This window comes from Nematolebias whitei, chromosome 5 (assembly GCF_014905685.2).
Source record: "Nematolebias whitei isolate Nwh7 chromosome 5, NemWhi1, whole genome shotgun sequence".
Lineage (NCBI taxonomy): Eukaryota > Metazoa > Chordata > Actinopteri > Cyprinodontiformes > Rivulidae > Nematolebias > Nematolebias whitei.
Genome location: NC_056502.1, coordinates 143,599 through 170,516, shown reverse-complemented (window position 1 = coordinate 170,516; position 26,918 = coordinate 143,599). Strand labels below are relative to the sequence as shown.

The 26,918-nt window shown below is 42.5% G+C and overlaps 2 protein-coding genes across 2 annotated transcripts in view; both read left to right on the top strand.

The window, feature by feature from the left end:
* Window positions 1-10,152, top strand: part of tmem79b (transmembrane protein 79b) — a 77,067-nt gene extending 66,915 nt beyond the window's left edge. The window contains exon 5 of the mRNA XM_037676662.1: window positions 9,653-10,152. Within this exon, the coding sequence (XP_037532590.1) occupies window positions 9,653-9,857 (205 nt within the window). The 3' untranslated portion in view covers window positions 9,858-10,152. The remainder of the gene's footprint in view (window positions 1-9,652) is intronic.
* An 11,863-nt stretch (window positions 10,153-22,015) lies between these two features.
* The window catches only part of LOC119409585 (GON-4-like protein), a 137,543-nt gene continuing 132,640 nt past the window's right edge, over window positions 22,016-26,918 (top strand). Inside the window, exon 1 of the mRNA XM_037676486.1 lies at window positions 22,016-22,083. Coding sequence (XP_037532414.1) covers window positions 22,066-22,083 — 18 coding nt within the window. The 5' untranslated portion in view covers window positions 22,016-22,065. The remainder of the gene's footprint in view (window positions 22,084-26,918) is intronic.

Below are 26,918 nucleotides of genomic sequence, written 5' to 3'. Positions count from 1 at the left end.
TGTAAGGATGGTACCATTTACTGGCTCTGTTTGTGTCTGTGTTTCCCTTGTGTGTTCTCTTCAGTTTAATTGGTGTCACCCTTGTCTCGTCACAGCTGTTTGTAATCACGTCTCGTTTTGTCCTTGTATAAAAGCTGTCTGTTCTGTCTTGTTCCTCGTCGCGTCGTATTTGTTTGGGTCTTCAGTGTTCTCCTGTGTCTCCTTAGTCTTCCTGAGCTTCCTGAGTCCCTTCTGAGTATCCCTCCTGAGCCTTCTCTGTATGTAAGTTTTGCTGCCACGTCAGCTTATTGTTTTGTTACTTTGTATTCACCATTAAAGTATTTAGTTTTTTAATCTGCCGAGTTGAGTCCTGTCTGCACTACTGGGTTCGTTCCTGTCCATCAAACCCTGACAGCGTGTTGATAGTGTGCGGAGGCATGGGACACAGCAGCAGCCACACACAACTAAAATGGCCAAACAGACGCCTACGGAAATTACTAGGGACATGATTACACCTTTCCATTGTCCAAACATTTTAGTAAACCAGTTTGATATTGGGTCATTTATGCCTGATGCATCTTGCATTTCTACAGAGAGATCATTTTGTCCTTTTAAAGCACAAGCTATTTTACCATCAGGGTCAGTGTTGTTGGGTATTAAGGTACAGCATTCATCACCAATCATGTGACAAATGCCTCCTTGTTCAGCTAAAAGCATGTCCAGGGCAATTCTATTTTGTACAGCCATTTTGGATGTGGGGCGAAGTTGGTCAGCTATGCCTTCTACAGCATCACAAGTTAGGTTGGTCAGACGCAAAACATTGTAATGGACAAAATTTATTCTGGCTACATTTTTGTTTACTGTTACGTAGGGAATCAAAGATTCAAAACATGCTGCTGTAGGATTGGCTAATTTGTACTCATCAGGAACGCCTCTAGGAACACCAATTGCATCTATGTAGGTTTTTGAGTCTTTTTGGTCAAAATCGGTGGAACGCCGTCTTCTTCTGAAAGTGCTGGGAGCTAAGCTATGTCCTACAAGGGTAAGGGGAGCTGCAAGGCAGACCAAGGCACAAAGTCCTTTAGTTTTATTGGGAATTTTAACAGATAATCTCTGACCACCACAGTAATAATACAGGCCAGCTCTGGCCCAGGATCCAATTGTTTGATCTTCTTCTTTGTCAGTATTCACAGCCAAAGTTAGGTTACACAAATCTTGTTGTATTTCTTCATAGTTTAGATTGGGGTTGTTAGATGTAAAATTAAAACAGTGGTAGCCACCTAGTATTTGGTTAGGTCTAAATGATCCGGGGTGTGTTTTGTTATGAATAGGTGGGTAGATGTCGGTCAGAGTTGTGCAATTTATCACAGGGTTTTGTCTAGTTAAATTTAGCATACAGTTGTATCCCCATGTATCTTCGGGAAACTGTGGGGTGGGTTGGGTGAATAATTTTGGTCTGGCTGTAGCACAGGCGACGCAGTTGCTAAGTTGGGCTTCTCTTGCTGCTTCAACTAGCCATGAGAGCCACATATTGTCATCCCCATGGCCAGTTGCATGTTCTATTAGCTGTTCAGGTTTTAATTTTGTATAATCAACTGACACGATTGGTACTTCTTCTCCCCATAATTTTCCTGAGGGAGGAGGAGTGGATGAAGCATTTTGAGATGGAGTAGAGGTTGGTGTCTCGAGGGGTTTAGTTGGAGGTTTGAATTTAATGGTGATGAGTCGGATTTGAGTGACCAGGTGCCGCAAAATGTTTAGGAGGTCCAGCTAAATTATTCAAAGATAAGGTTACCGGGTTACTGGACGGGTTGTAATCTCTCTGAAAAGTGACCTTATCCCACCATGATTTTGTGCCTTCGTCTAGGTATGAGCGGGTGGGGGTCCATAATCCTGTATAAAGAGTGGTCTCTTGCCACTGACAACTAGGGGTCCAAGTGCGAGAGCCTTGCAATTGGCTATGGGACCAGGAGCCTTGAATGTTGTGAGTAAATATGGGTGACTGACTTTCACAAGCGGGTCGAGCTGCTGAAGTCATGATTTTGTCTTCACATAGGTAAAGGTCTGCACTACGGTAGTATTGTTTATTGGTACCACAATCGATCACATCACATAAGTCAAACTGAAAAGACATGGTTGTGTTTATTTCATAATCGATAGAGATGCCTATTTTCCAGTGTGGGCAGGTGTGTTTTTGTATTTCTCTTTTTGCACCAGGATTTTTTGCACAGGGCCCTTCACCTGGAAACAAACAAAAGTGTTCGCATAGGAAAATGATACCACAGGCTAGAAGGATCACCACGCCCATGGCTAGGGTGGTCTTCCATGGATGTGATGGCAGGCCCTTCTTGGTTCTTCTGAGAGAGTAACTGTAAAAAGTCTATGATTCGGACTGGATCTAGTGAACGCTGCCTCAGTTGTCCACTGAGTGACTTTAGGCTATTGGTTTTACTGGTCCTCCCTTTGGTCCTCCCTCTGATGGTGGATTGGTTCCTCTGAACAGCTTGCAGTGGGATGCGTGGATCCAGGTAGCTCGCTCAGCCACCTTAACAGCTGTGTGGGTCGTCAACAGCACCTGGAATGGACCTGTCCACCTGGGGGAGTTCCACCTTTTCCTCCTGAAAGATCTAATCATAACAAAGTCTCCAGGGGGTTATGTCATGCAGTTGTTCTTGGGTGCAAAAGCGAACATGGACATTGTTAGTCATGCATTATTGTCAATCACTTCCTTTGTAAGTCGAGCTGTCAACATGTGACAAAAATCCTGTCTGTACATGTTGAGAGAGGGTGAGAAAAAACAGCTGTCACGTGGTTCCCAGTCTGAGGTAGTGTGTGCTTTGAGTGCCAAGGGGCCCAGAGAACGCCACTGTGAATCAGGTGGTTTTGCCAGTGAAATGTGGGGAAAAGAGTCAGTCACGGTGAAATAGGGTGTTTGGGGTGTCACCTTGTCTTTGAGGGTCAGCAAAACAAAACAATAGTCATGTGTCCAGCAGAGGGACGAAGTGGTGAGTTGTGTGTCGGGTGTCATCAGAAATGAGTCTCCTAAATGATCAGCTCTGAAGTTACATGAGCAGTGCAGTGGAGGCGTTGTTCAGACATGAAACAAGTTGTGGGTGGGAGTCTGTCTCTGGCCATGGTGAGCAGATAATTTTGTTGATCTTGGTTGGTTAACAACCATTCAAAAATGTACAACAATTCAGGAGTGAGAGAAACAAGAGTGTTTGGATTCTCTTCCTGTTTTGACACGAGTAGACCTTCATATCCACAGCTGAGTGTCAATCTAAATTTTAGAATCAAGTCTCTAGCCAGTAAATTTACTGGGCAGGAGCCTGACAGCAAAAATTGATGATCATGTGATGATTGGTCAAATGGATCTATAGTTTTCAGGGGAGCTGTAACAACTTCAGGAACAGCTTGACCAGATGCTCCTGTAGAGTGTACAATTTTGCCTGAGAGTGGAGCGTCAGGAAAACATTTTTTTCATGTTTAAAGATTGTGTTGCTCCTGAGTCTACAAGAAATTTAACAGGGACGTTTTCAACCAACACTGTGAGCATGGGTAACTTCAGATACACTGACTGGGTGTATTTGTAATATGTAGGAATAATCTCACCTGTGTCTGACAGAAAAACAGGTGTGTGTGTGTGCTGATACTTGCAGTTTGAAGTCCTGGGTTCTGGTCTCCCGGCACTAGTCAGGTGGAGTAACCTCCTCTCCGGCCTCTGCCCCCTGGATGCCCAAAGCTACATCCACCGTGTCGGTGTGGGCTTGGGTAAAAAGTCTGTCCATTTTGTGGCTGCTGTTGTCCTGGGTCGTGCTGCTGAGGCCTCGGGCCCTGTGGTATGGGCTGGTATGGCGGGCGACCTCAGCCACGCCACTGATTCCTATTGTGTGGGCAATCTCTGATCCAATGTCAATGTCAGAGTCAGAGTCAGAGTTTCTTTATTGTCATTCGCACCTCATGTGGTACATGTGGTGGAGCGAAATTATGTACACAGGGTCCCAGTTACATCCAACAATAAAATGTATAAGAAAAACAGTAATGACATCTAAGATATGAACTAAGAAAAACATCAACTAAATATACACTAAGCACTAATAACATAAAACATTGAACATCAGCACAAACATGAACATGAGTCTGTCAATGTCAATGTCAATGTCAATTTATTTATATAGCACATAAAAACAACAAAAGCGGACCAAAGTGCTTTACCGTTGAGACAGATTAAAAATTAAAAACGAGTAAAAATGCATCTAGTGCCATAAGTTGACAGTAAAAACAACACACAACAACAATAAAATCAGCTCAACTTGTTCTCAGACTCTGCGTGGATGAAATGCCAAGGAATCCAGATGAGTCTTGAGCAAAGATTTAAAAGTCTCAACAGTCTGAGCGGTCTTTAAATTCTCAGGTAAACTGTTCCACAGTTTTGGAGCAGCAACCGCAAAAGCCCGATCACCTCTGGACTTCAGTTTGGATCTGGGGACATCTAAGAGGAACTGGTTGGTAGACCAGATTGCTCTTACTGGAGTGTAGATGTTAATGAGATCACATAAATATGACGGGGCCAGACCTTTTAAGACTTTAAAAACAAGCAATAAAATCTTAACATCAATCCGGAAGTGGACAGGAAGCCAGTGGAGAGAAGCCAGGACAGGGGTTGTGTGTTCATGTTTTTTAGTTGCTGTTAAAAGATGAGCTGCTGCGTTCTGGACACATTGTAAACGATGCAAAGATGGTTTGTCTAAACCAACATACAATGAATTACAGTCGTCCAAACGAGATGTAATAAAAGCATGAATCACCTTTTCAAGGTCTCTGAAAGGGAGACAAGACTTCACCTTGGCAATAAGTCTTAGCTGGAAGAAACTGGATTTCACAACTGTATTTATCTGTTTGTCTAATTTAAAAGCACTGTCAAAAATAACTCCCAGATTCCTGACATTGGAGTGGCTGTATGAAGCCAAGGGGCCAAGCACATTAAGGGTATTACATTTACCAAAGCTGATGACTTCCGTTTTATTTTCATTTAGATTCAGAAAATTTAGTTTTATCCAGACTTTAACATCATTTAGACAGTTCAAGAGTGGATCCAGTGAAGTGACCCTGTCTGACTCAATTGGAAGATATAACTGAGTATCATCAGCAAAGCAGTGAAAAGGGATGTTGTGTTTTCTAAAAATGGACCCCAAAGGCAACATGTAAAGATTAAAAAGCAATGGACCTAAAATAGACCCTTGAGGGACCCCACAGATCAGAGGAGCTGGAGATGAAGAGCATTTCCCTAAATGAACAGAAAAACTCTTGTCAGTCAGGTAGGATCTAAACCAGGATAGAACTGTGCCTTTGATACCGACCACCTGCTCCAGTCGTGACACCAAGATGTTGTGGTCCACAGTATCAAAGGCAGCAGAAAGGTCTAAAAGCACTAAAACAGCAAAGCTTCCTGCATCAACAGTTAAAAGAAGGTCATTAAAAACTCTTAAAAGTGCTGTCTCTGTGCTATGGCCTGATTTAAAACCTGACTGGAATTTTTCACCAATGCTGTTGGCAGTTCAAAACCTCTTAAGTTGATTAAAAACAACTTTCTCCAAAATTTTCGACAGAAAAGGCAGTTTAGAAATAGTTCTGTAATTTAAGAGCAGTGTTGGGTCGAGGTTTTTCTTCTTTATGAGAGGCTGCACCACAGCATGTTTAAAAGTAGCTGGAACACAGCCTGATGACAGAAACATGTCAATCAGGACAAGAACTTAATGGACCAAGAGTGTTCAAAACTTCTTTAAACAGACGAGAGGGAACACAGTCCAGAGGTGAATTAGAAGGCTGCACGTGGTCCACGATGTCCTTTAAAACAACTAAAGTCACCGGCTCAAACTGTTCAAAGGAGGCTGCAGATGGAGGAAGTGAGGAGGGGTCTGTGTAAAGTTTTGTTGAGGAGGGTCTCAGAGCAGAGATTTTATCTATAAAAGACTTGGACAACTGTTCACACAGTGCAGGAGATTCAGCAACATGAGCAGCATCACAAGGATTCACAACAGAGTTAAAAACATTAAGAAGAACCCGAGGTCTGTGACTGTTTGAAACTATGTTAGATTAAAAAAAAGCAGCTTTAACAGCTCTCTGATCATTTGACAAGCTGTCTTTAAAGATGTCCAGGGAAACCTGCAGTCTGTCTTTACTCCATTTCCTTTCCTTTCAATGGTCAAGTCCTCCACACAGGAAACAAGGACGAGGTTCAGCTGGGTCAGTCTGCTGTTGATAAGGCTGGACAGGTTGCTGCTGGGGTGTTGGTGGGTGAGGTAATTTAGCGGCAGCTGTATTAAGTGTCATCTGTGTGGCTCCTTGTAGCAGCATGAGCTGAGCCTCTTCAGTTTGTCTCTGTTTTTTCTTCTGGGTGGAGGTTTGGTCAGCTGTGTGCTGATCCCAGGCGTGTCTGAGAAGCTCATTCAGCCAGACACCAGTTTTCCACCCAATGTAGGTGGATTGAACAGCTTTACGGATAGGTGAGAGAAGTCCAGTCGAGATTGGCAAAAAATAATCAAAAAAGACATTGCTTGAGGGGCTTCTCGCCAGTCATCATTATCGATGGGAATACCAGAGTGGGTTCTGAAGATGGGCAGCAGTCTGTTAGCATAGTCCTGTGGGGCTTCATCTGGTCTCTGAACAGTGTCTGTGATGGTGGTGAAGCTTGGGGTCTGAGGATACGCTGCAGTGATGTGTTCTGTGATCCTTTCCACGTGTGTGAAGAACTGTTGGTTGTCCTTGTGATCTGCCTGGACATTGACAATTCGATGTCCATCACGTACATCAAATAGTTGGGCTCCGATGGTGCTGATGAACGCAATCCCATATACAGAAGCCATTATCATTTTGAGTTCAGCTAGTGTGGGCCGGACCACTTCTATCATATTTATCATAGCAGCAGCTACAGCAGCTCCTCCTTGTGCCAGGTCAGGCAAGTGCTGGCTTGCCATCTCGATCAGGGTCGCCTTTGGCCATGTACGGTACACCAGTTGAGGGATAGTTGGTCCTCCAACCTCCAGCATCGGGTTGGTGAGCAGGTCTGCAGGGTCGTCCACTCCATCTGCAGTTTGGGGAAGGTCAGATAATGATGATCTGCATTTTTTTTGTTTTTTCTTTAGGCCTTGCTGTTTAATGTCGTCAATTTCCTTTTTTATAGCTTCAGCCTTTTCTTCAAGGGCCTTAATTTTTCCCCATTTGTCTTGTGACGACTTTAGTACTGGTTCCAGAGACAGGACCTTTATTATCAGCTGGGGTCTTCAGCGAGGACACTGATGGGGTTTCATCATCTTCTTCCTCTGAATCAGATGCTGGTGCACATCCTTGAAAATCATCATCCGAGTCGAGGGCCCAAGTGGGTTTTGGTGGTGGGAGCAGCTGAGCTTGACCTTTAATGGGCAGTTCTTGTGATTTTTCCTTCTTTTTCTTTGCCGTTACAGGTGGGGCGTACGATGGTGGGTCAGTGAAACCAGCCAGAGAGGGGTACAGCTGTGCCACGGGAGACAGAGGTCCACAGGACTCCGGTTTATGTGAAGAAAAAGAGAGGGAGGAGAGAGACACGTTTAATTAGTCCTTTAACGATCTAGTTTCTTTTCCTGACTTAGCTTCTGGAGTATTTTGTGAATTTGTCATTTTTTAGAGCCAATTTGGTTGTCTTCTCAACTTTTTGAGTCATTTGGTACATTTTAGACGCTGTTTTTTGTGTTAGGGATTTGGACTGGTTTTTCCATAATCTAGGGTGCATTCACACTAGCCCTGTTTAGTCCGCTTTAATCCAACTCTAGCTCGTTTTCCTAGAAAGTCCGGCTCGTTTAGGGAGGTGTGAACGCGCCATCGAACTCTGTCATGGAACAAAAAGGCGAACCCTGGCCCGGGCTAAAACCTAGGTCTCGGTCCAGTAGAAACGAACTCCAGCGCGGTTCCAGTACAGTGTGAATGTAAACAGACCGGACCTGCTCCACAGGACAAACAAACACACATTTCTCTTATATGGAGCCGTCAGCTGCCTTGTGTGGAAAACAATATTCTCCATGGTCTTCTGTCTCATCTTCTGCTCATGCTGAGTCCATTGTTGAAAAATGACAAAATATAACTCCTAAAACTGCTAAAACTTGATGCCACTTCGTTTTTATTTTTATTTACAGAAGAAGAAGAAGATGTGTCTTCAGAGGTTTTTGTGTCATTTCTTTCAGTAGTTCTTGGTGCAGCGCCCCCCACAGGCGAGCGGGGGAATAGGTTGGTTCAACAGGTTGAATCGACTGCACAGTGCAGTGTGAATGCAAACTCACCAGCTCAAATGTAACAAAAGGTCATGAATATTGGTCCCGAACCGAGTCTACCGGACTATCTGGTGTGAAAACGACCTTAAAGTCATTGTCCAGCCTGATGCCTAGGTTAGTTGCTGTCTCAGTCAGATGATGTGTTAAAGAACCCAGATCAGCATGGATTTTGGAACCATCACTGGGCTTTAAACCTAAATTGTAAGTGATTCTTTGTCAGTCACTGGTGCAGCCATTTTAGGGTTTTGATGATGATGAGATTAATGAGGCTAAAGAGGCTGCTTTGACTGATGAGGCCAGTTGGACTGATAAGAATGAGACCGAAGCGGCTGTGAGACTGATTAGACTGAGACTGATTAAAATGATAAGGTGGATGAAAGTTATTAAACTGAAACTGTTGAGACTGATTATGCTGATGAAACAGCTGAGGTGAAGATATAAATGGGGCTGTTGTGACAGAGGCTGATGAGATTGATTGGACTGATGACACTGAAGGGACTGAGACAGATGAGGTTGTGAGACTGACCATGCTGAGTCTGATGAGGCTGTGAGACTGATCTCTCTTAGAGTGATGAGAGTGATGAAACTGATTAGGCTGATGAGACTGAGACAGATCAGGCTGATTCAATTCAATTTATTTCAGCTCAGTTTATTTATATAGTGCCAAGTCACAACAGAAGATGTCTTGGGGCACTGAACAAATGCATTCACATACATAAATTATGAGATGCTGATGAGACAGATGAGGCTGAGACTGATGATGTGAAAAAGTAATCAATTAGAGGAAGCTAGTTCCTTGGTTCAGTTCTGAGTTGCATATTTTAAAACAGGCATCTAGAAAGCTGGAAAGAAAATGGTGCTCCACTAACATGGAAAAAATTATTTAACTTGAAGAGATAGCCTGCTAACATATAAGAAAGCTCTCAGCAAAGTTAGAACTATATAAGTATTATTTCTCTTCTACCTCTTTATATTTTATAACTGTAAGGCCATTTGTTGTTCTGTTAGCTCATGTAGTCTAAAACACGTTTGTTAAACTGAAGGCCCGCAGGCCAATACTGGCCCGTGTTAACATTTTATGTATTCATTTTTTATCTTCTTTGTGACAAAAGATAATATTAAAGACAAATTTATTTAGTTTCCTCTGTGAGTGTTTGCAAATTGGCAATGAGATTTAGAAAACAGTTCTGGGGCATCACCTAATGTCCTGCCTGGGACCTGTTCAGTTCTGAACGTTCTGTCTGTCACCTGTGGTTATCAAACGGGACAGTTTCTGAACTAATCAAATGTATAAGTTGATCACAATGACTGAGTCAGAATGATTGGCAGGAGATGATAAAAACCATTAACCATTTGTTTTGCTCCTCCAGGTTGGCCTACTGGGTGGCAGCAGCGTTCGGCAGCAGCGTTCGTGGTTTCGGCTTCGGTCTCTCATTCCTGCCGAGCATCATCATGATGGCCGCTAATTTTTACTTCATCTTCAGCGTAGAGGCAGCGGGCTCCATCTTCAGCCTCCCACCTCCTCCTGAGGAGGTGCTGACTCCTCCTGCTGGCAGACAGAGGTTCTGGGGCTGACTCCACCTGAGGAGGTGCTGACTCCTGCTGATCAGTAAATCAAGTTATCAAACTGTAAATTCATTATTTTTCTTTTTGTTGGGTCTTCAGGTGTATTTAAAGAATGAAAAGTTGTAGAGAAGATCAGAACCTCGTCTGTCTTTTAGATGTATATTTTTCATAAAAGTAAAACATAGGTCTTATTTTAAAGTTATTAAACGTTTCCCAACTCGACACATTTTATGTTGTAAAATAAATTTGATGACTGGTGACTGATTTTATTTGTAAACTTGACAAATTTATAATAAAACTGTTAATCTGCTTTCCTTTTTCCAAAAATCTAATAATTTGGGTGAATGACAAAAAAAAGACGTTTTAGTTGAATCACAAATCTGATAGAACCGGTACCAGTCAGATTCAGTGGTACACTTGAAATAATTAGAACAGAAGAATATTTCATTTTCATTTCATTTCATTTATTTATTTTTATAGTGCTTTACACAACCACGGTGATGGTGACCAAAGTGCTTAACAAAAACAGTAATTAAAATGACAACAAGTTAAAAGCAAGAAAAACACAATAAAATAACAAAAAGAGAACCAGAAACGTCAAAACATATTTAAGTACTAAAAACTTTTTGGAATAAAAAAGTCTTCAGTTTCGATTTAAAAGAGCCCAGTTCAGTAATCTGACGAAGATCAAGTGGGAGCTTATTCCAGAGTCGAGGTGCGGCTGCAGAAAAGGCACGGTCACCCCAGAGTTCATATTTAGTCCTTGGAACAGAGAGCAGGAGCTGTCTGACCTCAGAGACCTGGAGCGGGTGGGGAAACTTAACAACTCTGTTCTATAAGGAAGAGTGAGGCCATTCAGAGCTTTAAAAACAAATAAAAGTTTAAAATCTATTCTAAAACGGACAGGAAGCCAATGTAGTGAGAATAAAACAGGTGTGATGTGGTCCCGTCTAGGAGTGTTGGTTAAAAAGTGGGCGGCTGCATTTTGAACCAGCTGGAGGCGGCTCAGTGATTCAATCAACCTTTATTTAGACGGTAAATCCCATTGAGCCTCGAGGACTCATTTACAAGAGAGACCTGATTTAACAAAGAAAGATGACAACAATGGACAACAGCAACAACAATAAACAATTATAAAAAGTAATACTCCTGTTTTTGTTTTTTTTTAACAAATAGGATGGCTAAAAAAAAAAGGTAACAAAAAACAGCTAGATTCTAAGGTGAATGTAGAAACTAAAAACAGGAACATGTCTGCATTGGTCCCTGCCAGGAGTCCAACAGATTATTAAAGCCACTTAGAGAGGTCAAAGGTCGAGAGCTTCAGGTCTTTTTACAAGATATTCCAGGAAACAGGAGCAGAGTAGGAGAAGGTCCTTTTGTCTAGTTCAGTCCTCACTGAGGGAACACTGCAGGTAATGATGTCCTGAGAGCGCACGCTGTAGCTGCACTCACACAGAGACATGTAGGAGGAGATGTATGAAGGCAGCAGACCAAGAAGTGATTTAAAGATGAAAATGTACCAGTGAGAGTCTGTGTGAAGTTAATGGTGACCAGTTAACCAGTGGATACTGGGTGCAGTGGTGGGTACGATAATCACAGCCAGTTATGAATCTTAGTGCACCATGATAGACAGCATCCAACATCTGCAGCATCCAACATCTGCAGCATCCAACATCTGCAGGGTTCTTGTAGGAGCGTTCATGTAAATAATGTCACTGTAATCAGTTGAGGGAAGGAAAGTCACAGATACAAGGTGTTTCCTAACATTCAGGGTTAAACAGGATCTGTTTCTGAAAAAGAAACCCAGTTTAACTTTCATTTCTTTACTGGGTTTTCCACACGAAGCTTAAAAGAGAGATGCAAGTCGACCAAGATACACAAATATTTATTGGAATCAACAAACTCAATAAGGACACCATTTGAGGATAAAATCAGAGAAAGAACTGGGACTGACTTCCTGTTTGAAAAAAGCATGCCTTTGGTTTTATTGGCATTTAGGACAAGTTTGAGGCAGAACAAATCAGTCTGGATGTTGTCAAAGGCAGATTGCAAAAGCTGGAAAGCCTTATCAACAGTTTTAGCTCGACAATAAACAACTGTGTCATCAGCATAGAAATGTATGGATGCATCAGAGATGTTTTGACTTACATTACCTATGTAGATTGTAAAGAGGGTGGGTCCTAAGACTGAGCCTTGTGGTACACCATTGATGACTGTTAAATAACTGGATGAAGTACGATTATGTTGAACACATTGCCTCCGATCTGAGAGATAGTTAGAGAACCAACCAATGGTGTGTTCTGAGAAACCAATTTCTGAGATCTTATGACACAAGATGTTCTGATCCACAGAGTCAGAATCTTTAGACAGGTCTAAGAAAAGTGCAGCACAATAATCCTTAGCATCCAGTGCTTCAACAACGTCATTAAGAACCTTCAGTGAAGCAGTGGTTGTGCTGTGTTGTTTCCTGAAACCAGATTGATGGAGAGGTAAGATGTTTGAGTCCAGGTCATTTTTGATTTGAGAGTTTATCAGTTTTTCTAGAACCTTGGCTAAAATGCAGAGTTTAGAGATTGGTCCATAGTTGTTCAGTGAGGTGGGGGTCTCCTCCCTTCAGCAAAGAAGAACAAAGGCTGTTTTCCAAGTGTCTGGATGGAGTTTTGTCTTATGGAGAGATTGAAGATGTGGGTCACAGGGACTGTGATGATATGAGCGGGTTTGACCTTTTTTTAAAAGGCATAAATAAAAAAATCCAGACTGGACAACAGAGGTGATATGTAGTGTAAAGTGTAAAGCCTTATCAAAGGTCACCCCAAGTTTTTCCACACTGTCACTGAATATAAATAAAGTTATGAGTCAGTGTGATGGATTTTTACTAATACACTCACACCCGTTAAAAGATGCAGCGGGTCAGTTCAGTTCTGATGAGTTTGAAGCAGCTTTTGTTGTTTCTGGGTCTGAAGGCACAGTTAGGAAGATGGTCAGTCTGAAAAGGGACAAACGGTATCAGAACTACTTCCTGTTCAGTGGACTGGAGCAGATCACCCACTAAGACTGATCCAACCATGTTCTGTCAGGTCATCTGGACACTTTCTTTTTTGTTCTGTGACGTTTTGCCTTCCATCCAGAAGGCTTCATCAGTCTGAGGAAACTTCCTCAGACTGATGAAGCCTTCTGGATGGAAGGTGAAATGCAAGGGTGTCAGAAGCATCTGTAATGTGTGTGTGTGGGGGGGGGGACACTGATGTGTGCGTGTATGTGTTTGTGTGTGTGTGTGTGTATGTGTGTATGTGTGTATGTGTCTGTGCACGCACACAAAAAAGTGTACAGTAGTGTAAAAAAAAGCAATATTTCATCTAGATTTCCTTTAATTCCATTTAAAGCATGTTTCTTACTAAGTTTGTGTAAATTCAGCTGTGGGTTTTAAAGCCATTATAACTTTAATACACTAAGAGCGTCAGGTTGGCACTATTTGTGTTTATAGAGAAATAAAAACCATCACCACTGGATTTTTTTTTACTTGTGTTCAACACTACTCATCTAAATGATGTTTCACATGAAGCTTGAGGACAATAATGTGTGGGGGTTTAAAGACATTTCAATTTTAATGCACCTGAACAGACAGAGTCTCTTACACCTGCAGCATCTGACAGCATCACAGTTACTGCTGAAATAAGATGCTACAGACGTAGCACTCCACTTCTCTCAAGCATCCTCCTAACATGTATATATCTAAACTGTCTAAACTGAAGCCCATGTTGTCCAAAAAGAACTGGAGACAGTAATACATGCATTCATTACATCTAGGCTTGATTACTGCAATTCGCTCCTGTTTGGTATCAGTCAGACCTCCATTGCACGACTACAACTGGTCCAGAATGCAGCAGACACATTTTTAACCAGTACAGGCAAAAGAGAGCACATTACACCAGTTTTGGCCTCACTGCACTGGTTACTGGTTCACTTTCGAATCCAGTTCAAAATACTCATGTATGTCTATAAATCACTGAACAGCTTCGCCCACTACTATTCGGTAGCTTTCAACACCAGATGATCTGTGTTTTGAACCCATTTGCTTCACACAGATTAGTCGTCCTATTTATTATCTGCATAGTTTTTATGTCTATATTTCTGATTTACTTCATTTTGTATTTTGCTTTGTGTGTTGTCTGTTGTTCTGTCTGTACAGCACTTTGGTTGGCCTTGTCGCTGTTTTAAGTGCTCTATAAATAAAATGGTATGGTATATGTTTATGATCAACCCTACTGGTCAACAATTGTTCACACTAAGCTCGCTAAACTGGTGAGCAAACAACACAGAGGTGTCTCCACCTCCTCCACTTGTAAGTGTTCTCTACCGAGGCAGGAGGAGACGCAGAGGTGAAATATTGCATGTTGCAGGCTGCTGGAGAGTTGGAGGTAACCAGGAAATCCTAGAGTGGACATTTATTGGTATGAGTATTCTCCTATTAATCAAGTGGAATGGATTTGTTCCCAAAGAAAGAGAAACTGCACTGACTGAACATATGGTAAAAGGGTGTGTGTGTGTGGGGGGGGGGGGGGGGGGGCATGTCCCCTTCACATATAATGGTTGCGACGCCTATGGCGAAATGTCTCCAAACAAAAAAGAAACCATCCAGATGACCTGACTGAACATGGATGGATTTTATACCTGGATTATTGAGCATGGACTTTGGTCCACTAAGACTGAGTTTAGATTCAGATCTTCATTCCTCCGGGTAAACTCAGAGGGAACGGGTACCAGCTCACATCAGTAGAAAGACACTAAAAGGTCAGATGAATGTCCAGAGGAGGACACCAGAGACGGTTTAGTTGACATGAACATCAAATTCAGTCTAAATCCCCCAGTATACTCCCGTGTACGTCCATTACATGTACATTACAGGGACACATCAAGACAAACTAGATAAACAGCCATTCACTCTCTCACTCACCCAGGGTCAATTTAGAGTTACCAATTAGCCTAACATGTTTTTGGTCTGTGGGAGGAAACTGAAGTACCCGGAGAAAACCCACACATGCATGGAGAGAACATGCAAACTTCACCCAGAAAGGTCCCCAGAGCAGGATTTGAACCAGGGCAACTTGCTTGCCGAGAGGCAGCAGTTCTACCAACTGTGCCACAGTGCTGCCTGCTGTTAGACTCATAAATCCCTAAACAGGATGATCAGAATAAGCTTTATTATCAATGCACCGAGATACAACGAGAACATGCATCTACAGCCGTCCGAAAGATGGATGGAGTGCACAAACCTGCTGCTATAAAGCACGGCCTTCTTATTCTTATTCAGAATAATTTTTTTAGATAGAAAAAGGGACAAAGCCATGAGGAGAGGGGTAGTGATGATGATGATGATCGTCATCTTCTTTTTCTTCTTCTTTCAGATTTTCACTCTTCAGCGGTTTCCACAGCGAGTCATCCTCCTCCATTACACTCTGTCCTCTGGATCCTCTCCTCTTTGGGTTTCCTCTTTGTCTTTTTTTTGGCAGCTGCATTTCTAATCTCCTACCAATAAACCCATTGTCCCTCCTCTGGACATGTCCAAACCACTGTCCCTCCTCTGGTCATGTCCAAACCACTGTCCCTCCTCTGGACATGTCCAAACCATCTTAGTCTGGCCTCTCTAACTTTATCTCCCAGTTGTTCAACCTGTGCTGTACCTCTGACTGTCTCATTCCTAATCTTATCCATCCTTGTCTCTCCTAAGGAGAACCTCAACATCTTCATTTCTGCCACTTCCGGTTCTATCTCCTGTCTTTTTGTCTATATCTCTGTCTCCAGACCATACAACATAGCTGGTCTCACAAATGTCATAAACTTTTCCTTTGACCTTTGCTAACACTCTTTTGTCGTAAATTCTCCTGAAACTTTTCTCCATCCACTCTATCCTGCCTGGACTCTCTTTTTCACCTCTTTACCATACTCCACATTTTCCTGGACAGTGGACCCCAAGTTCTTGAAGTTCTGCACCTTTGTGACCTCTGCTCCTTGTAGTCTCACTGTTCCACCAGCCTAACTCTCATTCACACAAATGTACTCTGTCCTACTACGGCTGACTTTCATTCCTCTTCTGTCAAGTGCATACCTCCACCTCTCCAAGTTCTCTTCCACCTGTTCCCTGTTCTCACCACAGATCACATCATCTGCAAACATCATAGTCCACAGGGATTCCTGCCTGACCTAATCTGTTAGTCAGTCCATAACCAGAGCAATCAAGAAGGGTCTCAGAGTTTATCCTTGATGCAATCCCACCTCCACCTTGAAGCTATCTGTCACTCCTACATCCCATTGCACCACTGTCCTGCTGTCTTCATACATGTCCTGTACCAGTTTAAAATACTTCTCTACAATTCCAGATTTCCTCATGCAATACCACACCTCCTACCTCGGCACCCTGTCATATGCGTTTTCTAAATCCACACAGACACAATGGAGTTCTTTCTGACTCTCTCTGTACTTCTCCATCAGCATCTTCAAAACAAAGATGGCAGCTGTGGTGCTCTTTCTTGGCATGAAACTATACTGCTGCTTGCAGTCACCTCTCGTCTAAGTCTTGCTTCCACAACTCTCTCCCAGATCTTCATCATGTGGCTCATCAACTTAATTCCCCTGTAGTTGCTACAACTCTCTACATCACCCTTGTTTGTAAAAATGGCCACCAGCACACTTCTTCTTCATTCCTGAGGCATTTTCTCACCCTCAAATGTGCCATTGAATGTTTGAGTCAAAAACCTCACTGCCATCTCTCCAAGACATTTCCAAACCTCCACTGGTCATCAGGTCCTACTGCCTTCCCCTTCTTTATTTTTTTCAGAGCTTTCTGGACTTCACCCCCACTAATCTTTCCTACTTCCTGGTCCATAGTTTCTTTGACCTCTACTCTTCTTTCTCTTTCATTCTCTTCATTCATTAGCTCCTAAAAGTACTCCTTCCATCTTTTCATCACACTCTCCTCATTTGTTGGAACATTACCGTTCCTATCTTTAATAAGCCTAACCTGCTGCACATCCTTTCCAGCCTGATCTCGCTGTCTTGCCAATTGGTACCAGTCCTTCTTGCCCTCTTTAATGTCCAGCCTCCCATACAACTCATCATATGTCTTCTGCATTGCCTTAGCTACCTCCCTCTTTGCTCTACGTCCCATCTCCTTATATTCCTGTCTCCTCTCTTCAGTCCTCTCACTGTCATATTTATTCTTGACTTATCTCTTTCTTTGAATGGTGTCCTGCACTTCACTATTCCACCACCAGGTTTCCTTATCATCCATTATCTGTCCAGATGACACACCGAGTACTCTCCTACCTTTCTTTCTAATTACTGTTGCTGTAGTAGTCCAGTCATTTGGAAGCTCTTTCTTACCACCCAGAGCCTTTAACAGCTCCTCTCTGAATTTCTCACAACATTCTTCCTTCTTCATCTTCCACCGTTTGGTTTTTGTACTTGATTTTACTATTTTTCTCTTCTTCACAACAACAGTCATTCTACACACAACCATCCGATGCTGTCTGGCCACGCTCTCCCCTGCCACAACCTTACAATCTCCCTCAGGTTTCCTCTTCTACACAGAATGTAGTTGACTTGCGTACTCCTTCCTCCACTCTTATAGGTCACTCTATGCTCCTCCCTCTTTTTGGAAACAAGTGTTGACTACAGCCATTTTCATTCTCTTGGCAAAATCCACCACCATCTGTCCTTCCTGGTTTCTTTCCTTGCCACCAAACCTACCCATCACTTCCTCATCCCCTCTGTTTCCTTCACCAACATGTCCATTCAGGTCTGCTCCCATCACCACTCTCTCCTCCCTGGGAATACTCTCTATCACTTCATCCAGATCTTTCTCCTCCACATCACATCCAACCTGTGGAGCATAACCACTGACAACATTCAGCATCAGACCTCCTACTTCTACCTTCAGACACATCACCCTATCTGACACTCTTTTCATCTCTACTACATTCTTTACCAACTCCTCCTTCAGGACCACCCCTACTCCATTTTTCTTTCTATCCACACCATGGTAAAACAGTTTGAACCCTGCTCTAATGCTGCGAGCCTTGCTGCCCTTCCATTTGTTCTCTTGGACACATAAAACATTTACCTTCCTTCTCTGCATCATATCAGCCAGCTCTCTATCTTTGCCTGTTATTGTCCTCACATTTAGAGTTGCAACCCTCAGTCCTACATTCTTGAATTTCCGCTTCTCCCTCTGTCTCCTTACACGTTTCCCTGTTTGTGGTTTTCGACTAACCGTATCACAATTTCTGCCAGCACCCTGTTTGTCCACAGCACTGGTAGTGGTTGTTGTTAACTCGGGCCTCGACCGATCCGAAATAAATTCCTTGTCAAAATATCTGAAGCTCTCAACCTTTATCTCTCTAAGTGGCTTCAATCATTTGCTAAGTTCTTGGTAAAAATCAATGCAGACATCTTCCTGTTTTTAGTTTTTTACATCGCTGTATTATGTAACTGTTTTTTGTTTCGTTTTTTTAAATACCATTTTCTCTCGTTCTTCTCAGTTTGTATGCTTTGTCATCATTCTTTGTTAAAATCAGGTCTCTCTTGTAAATGAGTCCCCGAGGCTCAATGAGACTAACCTGTAGAAAAAAAGGTTGAATGATTGTTTTTAATTGCCAAATTTTAAAATAGTTATTTGTGGTAACATCAGTGTTTGTTTAGATTATGGTGATTTTCAAGGTAAACCTGTGTGTGTGTGTGGGTGGGTGGTTGCATAGGCATCGCAACCATTATATGTGAAGGGGACAAGTCCCCCCACATTAAAAAAACGTTCATTTGGACACCCCCCCCCCACACACACACACACACACACACTTTTACTATAAAACATTAGTTCAGGTGGCGCAGTTTCTTTCTTCGTGAACAAATCCATTCCACCTGATTGATAGGAGAATACTCAGGCCACTAAAACTCCACTCCAGGTTTTCCTGGTTACCTCCAACTCTAAACACAGCAGCCTGTTGCCACGGTCACAATATACGGTGGTCACAGATATGGTGTAACACCTGCAGTGTTTCTGTGCGTCGGCCTCTGCAGAAAACGCGCACAGGTGGAGGAGATGGACCGACCTCTGTGTTACTCACGCGCCAGTTTAGTGAGCTTAGTGCGGGCAGATGTTGACAGGGGGGTTGATCATAAACCATATTCATGTTAGGAGGATGTTTGACAGGAGCGCTGCATCTGTAGCATCTTACTTTAGCAGTAACTGTGACTCTGTCAGATGCTGCAGGTGTAAGAGACGCTGTGTGTTCAGGTGCATTAAAGTTGAAATGTGTTTAAAACCCCACACCTTATTGCCCTCAAGCTTCATGACAAACATCATTTAGATGAGTAGTGTTGAACACAAGTAAAAATCAATCAACCTTTATTTATACAGGTAAATCCCATTGAGCCTCGAGGACTCATTTACAAGAGACCTGATTTCAACAAAGAAAGATGACAACAATGGACAACAGCAACAACAATAAGCAGTTATAAAAACTCATACTACAGTTTTTTTTTTTTTTTTTTTTTTAACAAATAGGATGGCTAAAAGGAAAAAGGTAACAAAACCAAAAAAACTGCTAGATTCTGAGACAAATGTATAAAACTAAAAACAGGAACATGTCTGCATTGGTCCCTGCCAGGAGTCCAACAGATTCTTAAAGACACTTAGAGAGGTCAAGGTCGAGAGCTTCAAATCTTTTTGTAAGATATTCCAGGAAACAGGAGCGGAGTAGGAGAAGGCCCTTTTGCCTAGTTCAGTCCTCACTGAGGGAACACTGCAGGTAATAATGTCCTGAGAGCGCACTCCGTAGCTGCACTCACGCAGAGACATGTAGGAGGAGATGTATGAAGGCAGCAGACCAAGAAGTGATTTAAAGATGAAAATGTACCAGTGAGAGAGTCTGCGTGAAGTTAATGATGTCCAGTTAACCAGTGAATACAGGGTGCAGTGGTGGGTACGATAATCACAGCCAGTTATGAATCTTAGTGCACCATGATAGACAGCATCCAACATCTGCAGGGTTCTTGTAGGAGCGTTCATGTAAATAATATCACCAAAATCAATTGAGGGAAGGAAAGTCACAGATACAAGGCGTTTTCTAGCATTCAGGGTTAGACAGGATCTGTTTCTGAAAAAGAAACCCAGTTTAATTTTCAGTTTCTTTACCAAGTTTTCCACATGGAGCTTAAAAGAAAGATGTGAGTCGACCAAGATACCCAAATATTTATAGGAATCAACAAACTCAATGGGGACACCATTTGAGGATAAAATCGGAGGAAGAACTGCTGGGACCAACTTCCTATTTGAAAAAAGCATCCCTTTGGTTTTTTCGGCATTTAGGACAAGTTTGAGGTGAAACAAATCAGTCTGGATGTAGTTAAATGCAGATTTCAGAAGCTGGAAAGCCTTAGCAACTGTTTTAGCTCGACAATAAACAACTGTGTCATCAGCATAGAAATGTATGTATGCATTAGGGATGTTTTTACCTACATTATGTATGTAGATTGTAAAGAGGGTGGGTCCTAAGACTGAGCCTTGTGGTACACCATTGTTGACTGTTAAATAACTGGAGGAAGTACCATTATGTTGAACACATTGCCTCCGGTCTGAAAGATAGTTAGAGAACCAACCAATGGTGTGTTCTGAGAAACCGATTTCTGAGAGTTTATGACACAAGATGTTATGATCCACAGTGTCAAAAGCTTTAGACAGGTCTAAGAAAAGTGCAGCACAATAATCCTTAGCATCCAGAGCTTCAACAACGTCATTAAGAACCTTCAGTGAAGCAGTGGTTGTGCTGTGTTGTTTCCTGAAACCAGATTGATGTGGAGGTAAGATGTTAAATGAGTCCAGGTCATTTTTGATTTGAGAGTTTATCAGTTTTTCTAGAACCTTGGCTAAAATGCAGAGTTTACAGATTGGTCGATAGTTGTTCAGTGAGGGGGGGTCACCTCCCTTCAGCAAAGGAAGAACAAAGGCTGTTTTCCAAGTGTCTGGGATGGAGTTTTGTCTTATGGAGAGATTGAAGATGTGGGTCACAGGGACTGTGATGATATGAGCAGCCAGCCTTAAGAAATAAGGTGGAAGTTCATCTGGACCTGCAGATTTTTTAGGGTCAAGATCTTTTAACAGTTTATTGACCTCACTGACTGAGAATGGAGAAAAAGAGAAGCTGTGATTAACTGAGGATTGACTTGTAGGAGGGATTTGATTTGTAGAAGTTTGGTTATTAAGTGAAGTGGCTGATTTTCCATTAGTTACTGTGTCAAATAAAGAACCAGAAGCAACAAAATGTTTGTTGAGACAGTTCAGGATCTCGTGCTTATTTGACACAGGAACAGAGTTAACGAGAAGTTGTGATGGGAGGTCAGATGATTGGGGGGTGCCTGAGAGAGATTTAATTGTTTTCCAGAATCTGTTAGGGTCATTTAGATTTTTGGAGGTCTGAGATAAGAAATAGTTGTGTTTTGCTGCTTTGACAGCAGTTGTACATTTATTCCTCATCTGTCGAAAACTCAACCAATCAGTGTCTGAGTCAGATTTTCTCGCTGCGGCCCAAAGATGATCTCTCCTGTGCAGGAGGTCAACTAGCTCTGGAGTAAACCAGGGGCTGTCTCGTCCCTTTATTCTGAACTGACGAAAAGGAGCATGTAAGTTCAGGAAATAAATGAAATTTAAAAAAAAATCATCACCACTAGACTTAAAAAAAGTCTAGTGGTGATGATTTTTATTTCTCTATAAACACAAATAGTGCCAACCTGATGCTTTTAGTGTATTAAAGTTAAAATGACTTTAAACCCATATGAGTTTGCACAAACTTGGTGAGAAACATGTTTTAAATGTGTGGAATTAAAGGAAATCTAGGTGAAATGCTGCTTTTTGTTCACTAGTGAACACCTTTTTTTTAAACGCGCGCTCATGCATGCGCACACACACACACCTACACACATCATTGTGTCCCCCCCGCATTACGGATGCTTCTAACGCCCTTGGGTGGTTGTCAGGCTTTAGTCCAAGTCGATTGAGGACAGGAGGTTTTTTATTCTTTTGAGCGTCGTTCTGCTCCACACTCCACCACTTGGGGGCGGTAATGCGTCAGATTGTTGTGTGGTCAACCGCCAAAAATGACAAACGCGACGAAGAAGGAGAAGAAGAAGCATTGATGGTTCCAAGCAAAGCTAACACAGCTAACCAATGGACATCAGTCTGACGGTGAGTTGTCTTGTTCTGTTCTAATAAACACGGTCTGGTTCTGGTTCTGGTTCGATGAGGCGGTTCTGCTTATAACTCCATGGCGCGAAAACGAATGCAATGGAACCAGGATTGCGCATGCTCAGTAGACTGTTAGTGTAGCTGTAAGCTAACGGAAGTAGCGTTGTTTCAAATGTTTACGGTAAACGGTAAATTACCAGCGTATTACAGCAGAGATTGAGTTTATTTCGTAAAAGTCCACCCATGCATCCATTATCTTTACTCGATTTTTACTTTTTGGGTCGCGGGTGTCACTGTTGTCCATATCCGGCCATGACTGTCGAGAGGTAGGGGACACCGGACAGGTCTCCAGTCCATCACAGGGACACATAGAGACAAACAACCATTCAGTCTCTCACTCACCTAGGAACAATTTAGAGTTACAGTCAGTCTAACATGCATGTTTTTGGTCTGTGGGAGGAAACTGGAGAGCCTGGAGAAAACCCACGCAGCACGGAGAGACACAGGCCCCGGACCGGGGTATGAACCTGCTCTACCGACTGAATCACTGCTGCCCAGATTTAGTAAAAGTAATGCATATAATATATACATAGTACTTTTTACTCATCTGTGTAGGCACTTGGACATTTTTCAAAAGTTGTTTTAATGACCTTCTGCTTGCAAAAAAAAGAGAGCACTAAAAATGCAACAAAAGGACACCTACCATACCATACCAATTTATTTATAGAGCACTTAAAACAGCAACAAGGCCAACCAAAGTGCTGTACAAAAGAACCAAACATGCACAGCAGACAGGAAAACATCAAATAGAAGTACAGATACAAATAGCAGCAGAAGCTAACTAAAATGGCCAACAGAGTAGAGAACAGACCGGACCAAAACAAATCACACCGTGTTAAAGGCAAGAGAATAGAAGTGGGTCTTCAAGCGAGACTTAAAGACTGAGAGTGTGGGAGCCTGCCGGACACTCAGTGGCAACTCATTCCACAGTCGTGGACCTGCAACAGAGAAAGCCCTGTCACCTCTGAGCTTACGATGGGTTTCCTCATTTGTTAATATTGAATGAATAAGACAGGAGATATTGTCATTCAAAGTAGTAGTTTTAATGTACTTTAATTAAGCTTATTTACACAACAGAGAAAAATAATTCAGTTAATTAAACATTTCACTGTCACTGAATATATGTAAATGTTTTTCCTGCTGACCTTGGGGTCACCAGGTGACCTTGATGACTCCAAGGTCAAAGGTCACATTGGTGCAGTCTTGAAGCTAACAGAAACGGTTACTTCAATGAAAACAAACCTATGCACATTTTGTGATGCATTCTGTACAACTATGACTGTAAGTATTCACTGACATATTTTTCAAGTATTATGTACAATCTGTGGCGGCCATATTGAATAATGGTGTCCACATTGGAGAAAAACTGCAAATTTTAGGTTGTGCCAAACTATATCGTGTAGGGTGTCAAAATGGAGCTCAGAATAAAACTGCACCTTATGCCCAGATTTAAAACTTTCCCCCTCTCTTTTAATGTAACACAAGATCACCCAGGCTGTAGTCTGTCAGGAACTTGAAGAGGGGCATCTGATGGTCCTCACACTCCTCCTCAGCCTCACTGCCTCTCCAGTATGACAAACTGTTTTCAAGCCATTTCTCTTTTGCCACACTCTCATCACCCTACCATGGTGAAGTACATTGCATCCATCCTCTTCAGAAAACCAGACATGGTCAATACAACAATCAACCAGACTCTTGGGATTGATCACAACATCACCAAGAACTTCTCTCTGCTCGTCACTCAAACCAGTTCTTTGGCCAGCTCATCCTTACGTTCACCACTTTCTACAGCTGCTTTCAGTTTCTTCTCCACGGTGTTCCAGTGTTTGGTTTGCTTCTTTTGCTTCTTCTTCTCTAGTCTGACCTGGTATTCCTTTTCACGTAGTCTTTCCCTTTCCCTTCTGATTCTCCTCACTTGCTTTGCTCGCTTGACAGCAAACAGGATGAGGCGGTTCTGCTCAATACAGTCCTTCTTTTTCAACCATTCAAGGGTCTTGTTCTGCTTTGCATGCACCTTCCCATCAATGTATCCCATAGTGACATTTGGTGCGCGGTGGTGCTGGCTATCAACCATGGAGATAACTCTTTCACTAAACATGTTATACCATACCATACCAACTTTATTTATAAAGCACCTTAAAACAACCATAGCTGACACAAAGTGCTGTACATTAAAACACAACATAATAAAAGTGAAAATCAAAAACAGTTTAAAAACAGAAAACATACAATTTAAAACTAGATCCTGCTGGTGTTAAAAACATACATTTTAAAAGCATACAAAATTTAAAAACTAGATCCCGCTGGTGTTAAAAGCCAAGTAGAATAAATGAGTTTTAAGACGAACTTTAAAAATGGACAGTGAAGGGGACTCTCTGACCTGCAAAGGCAAGTCGTTCCATAACTTAGGGCCCATGACAGAGAAAGCCCTGTCCCCTCTGAGCTTCCTTCTTGTTCTTGGTACCTCCAAGAGCAGCTGATCTGCTGACCTGAGAGACCGATAGGGTATGTAGGGATGAAGAAGCTCAGAGAGGTAAGCCGGGGCAAGATTATGCAGTGATTTAAAAACAAACATGAGAATTTTAAAATGAATCCTAAAATATACAGGCAGCCAGTGAAGTGAAGCCAGGACAGGGGTCACATGTTCCCTCTTTCGAGTTATCAACAGGGCTGACTTGGTCTGCTCCAACAACGCAGTGGAGGGATTGGACAAGACTCCTGAGAGGTATGGTTGTAGCTGCCGGGTTAGCACCATGACCGTTGCCTTGAAGAGGACGTGAAGAGTCTCTTTCAGCTCACTCTGGGATTCATCATCCACTTGTTGTAGACATCTGAGGACATCATTCTCCTTCAATGGATTCTCAAAAACATCCTCCTTGGCTTTGAGGACATTAAGAGGCTCTTCTTCAAATTTGCTCAGGTTTTAAACAGCGCACTTCAAGAAGGGAACAACCTCAAGGTTTGTTTTGCTAGCCTTGTTACCATAGAGAAGAGACATCCATGGCCCAGTTACAATCCTCCCCAACAGACCCAGGCTCTGCAGGTGAACAACGATCGAAGCGTTGGTGACGTCCCTGATGATCCATGTGCGTAATCCACTGGTACAGGTGCAAAAGTACTGCAGGTAATCTACAATCTGTGTTCTGTAGCTGAAAAATATTCCTGCTAAATGGAACACAACATGGAGTCCGTTCCCTACGTATCGAACAATCAGTTTGAGATCAATGACAACTTTTTTGAGGAATGGTTTGAAGCCTTGGGGGTCACCTTTTCCTTGCTTAAATCTCATTTTTGACAGAGCATATATCAAATTATCTGCACAGCAGCCACGACCGAGAAGCTGTCCCACGATCTGCTTTTGTTTCTCCAGTTGTTTAAGAGAAGTCCTGCTCTCATTGGCTGTACCATCAAGAGGATGGATATTACAGTTCAGCTGCAACAGTTCCATGTTTAAATCTTCTTCCAGTTTTTCTCTGACACATTTCTTTACAGCCACTCGATCTGAAATGGTGTTTTTGAGTTTTGAGATGAAAATATTGCTCCCTTCCAAAGAACTGGTAGCTGTTAGACTTGCATATGTTTCACTGATGTCACTGAGCGCTTCCTTTATATGAGTCTCAAAGTCATCTGTAGTCCCTCCTGCTAATGCGTTCACCTGTAACTGAAGTCCCCGTGGGCAGGGAGGGGGATCACCTGGAAACTTGAGATGAACCTCATTATGTACTGAGCTGACAGGGATGTTGCATCCCAACCAAGAGGAAGATCAACACACGTCTCATTCACTACTGCTTCTGCAACCTGCACTTCATTTACACACCAAGTTCATATGCAAACTGGGCAACAGTTGAAACATCAGCCTTTCCTCCAACCTTCTAGCCTGTGATGTTCTCAACAACATCTGCTGTAAGATTACTTGTCTCCTCCACTGGCACCTGGTGGAGGATGCACGAGTACGCTGCACGTCTGTAGGATGAGGAATCTGTTTTAGAATCCTTCTTCACTGACACGGTGTCACAGTCAGGTGAAGATTCACAGTCCAGTAACAACCCTGCAGTTTGTCATTATCCACTTCTTTCATTTTTTTCTTGCACAGTTCACTTCTTTTCTGATTCTCCCAACAGTCTCCTAAATTTACACGTATGTTTACGTTTCTTCTTCTGCACTTTTGGACAGACCAGTTCAATAGACTTCTTCAGTTTTCTAATTTCAGCATCATTTTGCATCACAATCCTCTTTAACTTCCGTCTTTCTTTGCACAGTTTTGATTCTCTGTCTACTTTTCGTTTATAAGCTTCCTTAATTCTTCTATTTTCAGCACTTGACAAGAGCAAATTGTCAAAATTCTGTTTAAGTTTTTGTTTGCTAGACACTAATTTCATAAGTGATGTCCGCCTGTTAACACATTTGTTGCAGTCTGCCTTGAGTCGCTCGGGGGGGGGGGGGGGGGCTGTCACAGTCGGAGTTGACTCAGAGCTCATGAGAGCAAAGGGAGGACGGCTGGCTGGTCGTTTAACTGGTGTAGCATGAGGAACATGTAACTGGTGTAGCATGAGGACATGAGGAACCTGTAACTGGTGTAGCATGAGGAACCTGTAACTGGTGTAGCATGAGGACATGAGCCTGTAACTGGTGTAGCATGAGGACATGAGGAACCTGTAACTGGTGTAGCATGAGGACATGAGGAGCCTGTAACTGGTGTAGCATGAGGACATGAGGAGCCTGTAACTGGTGTAGCATGAGGACATGAGGAACCTGTAACTGGTGTAGCATGAGGA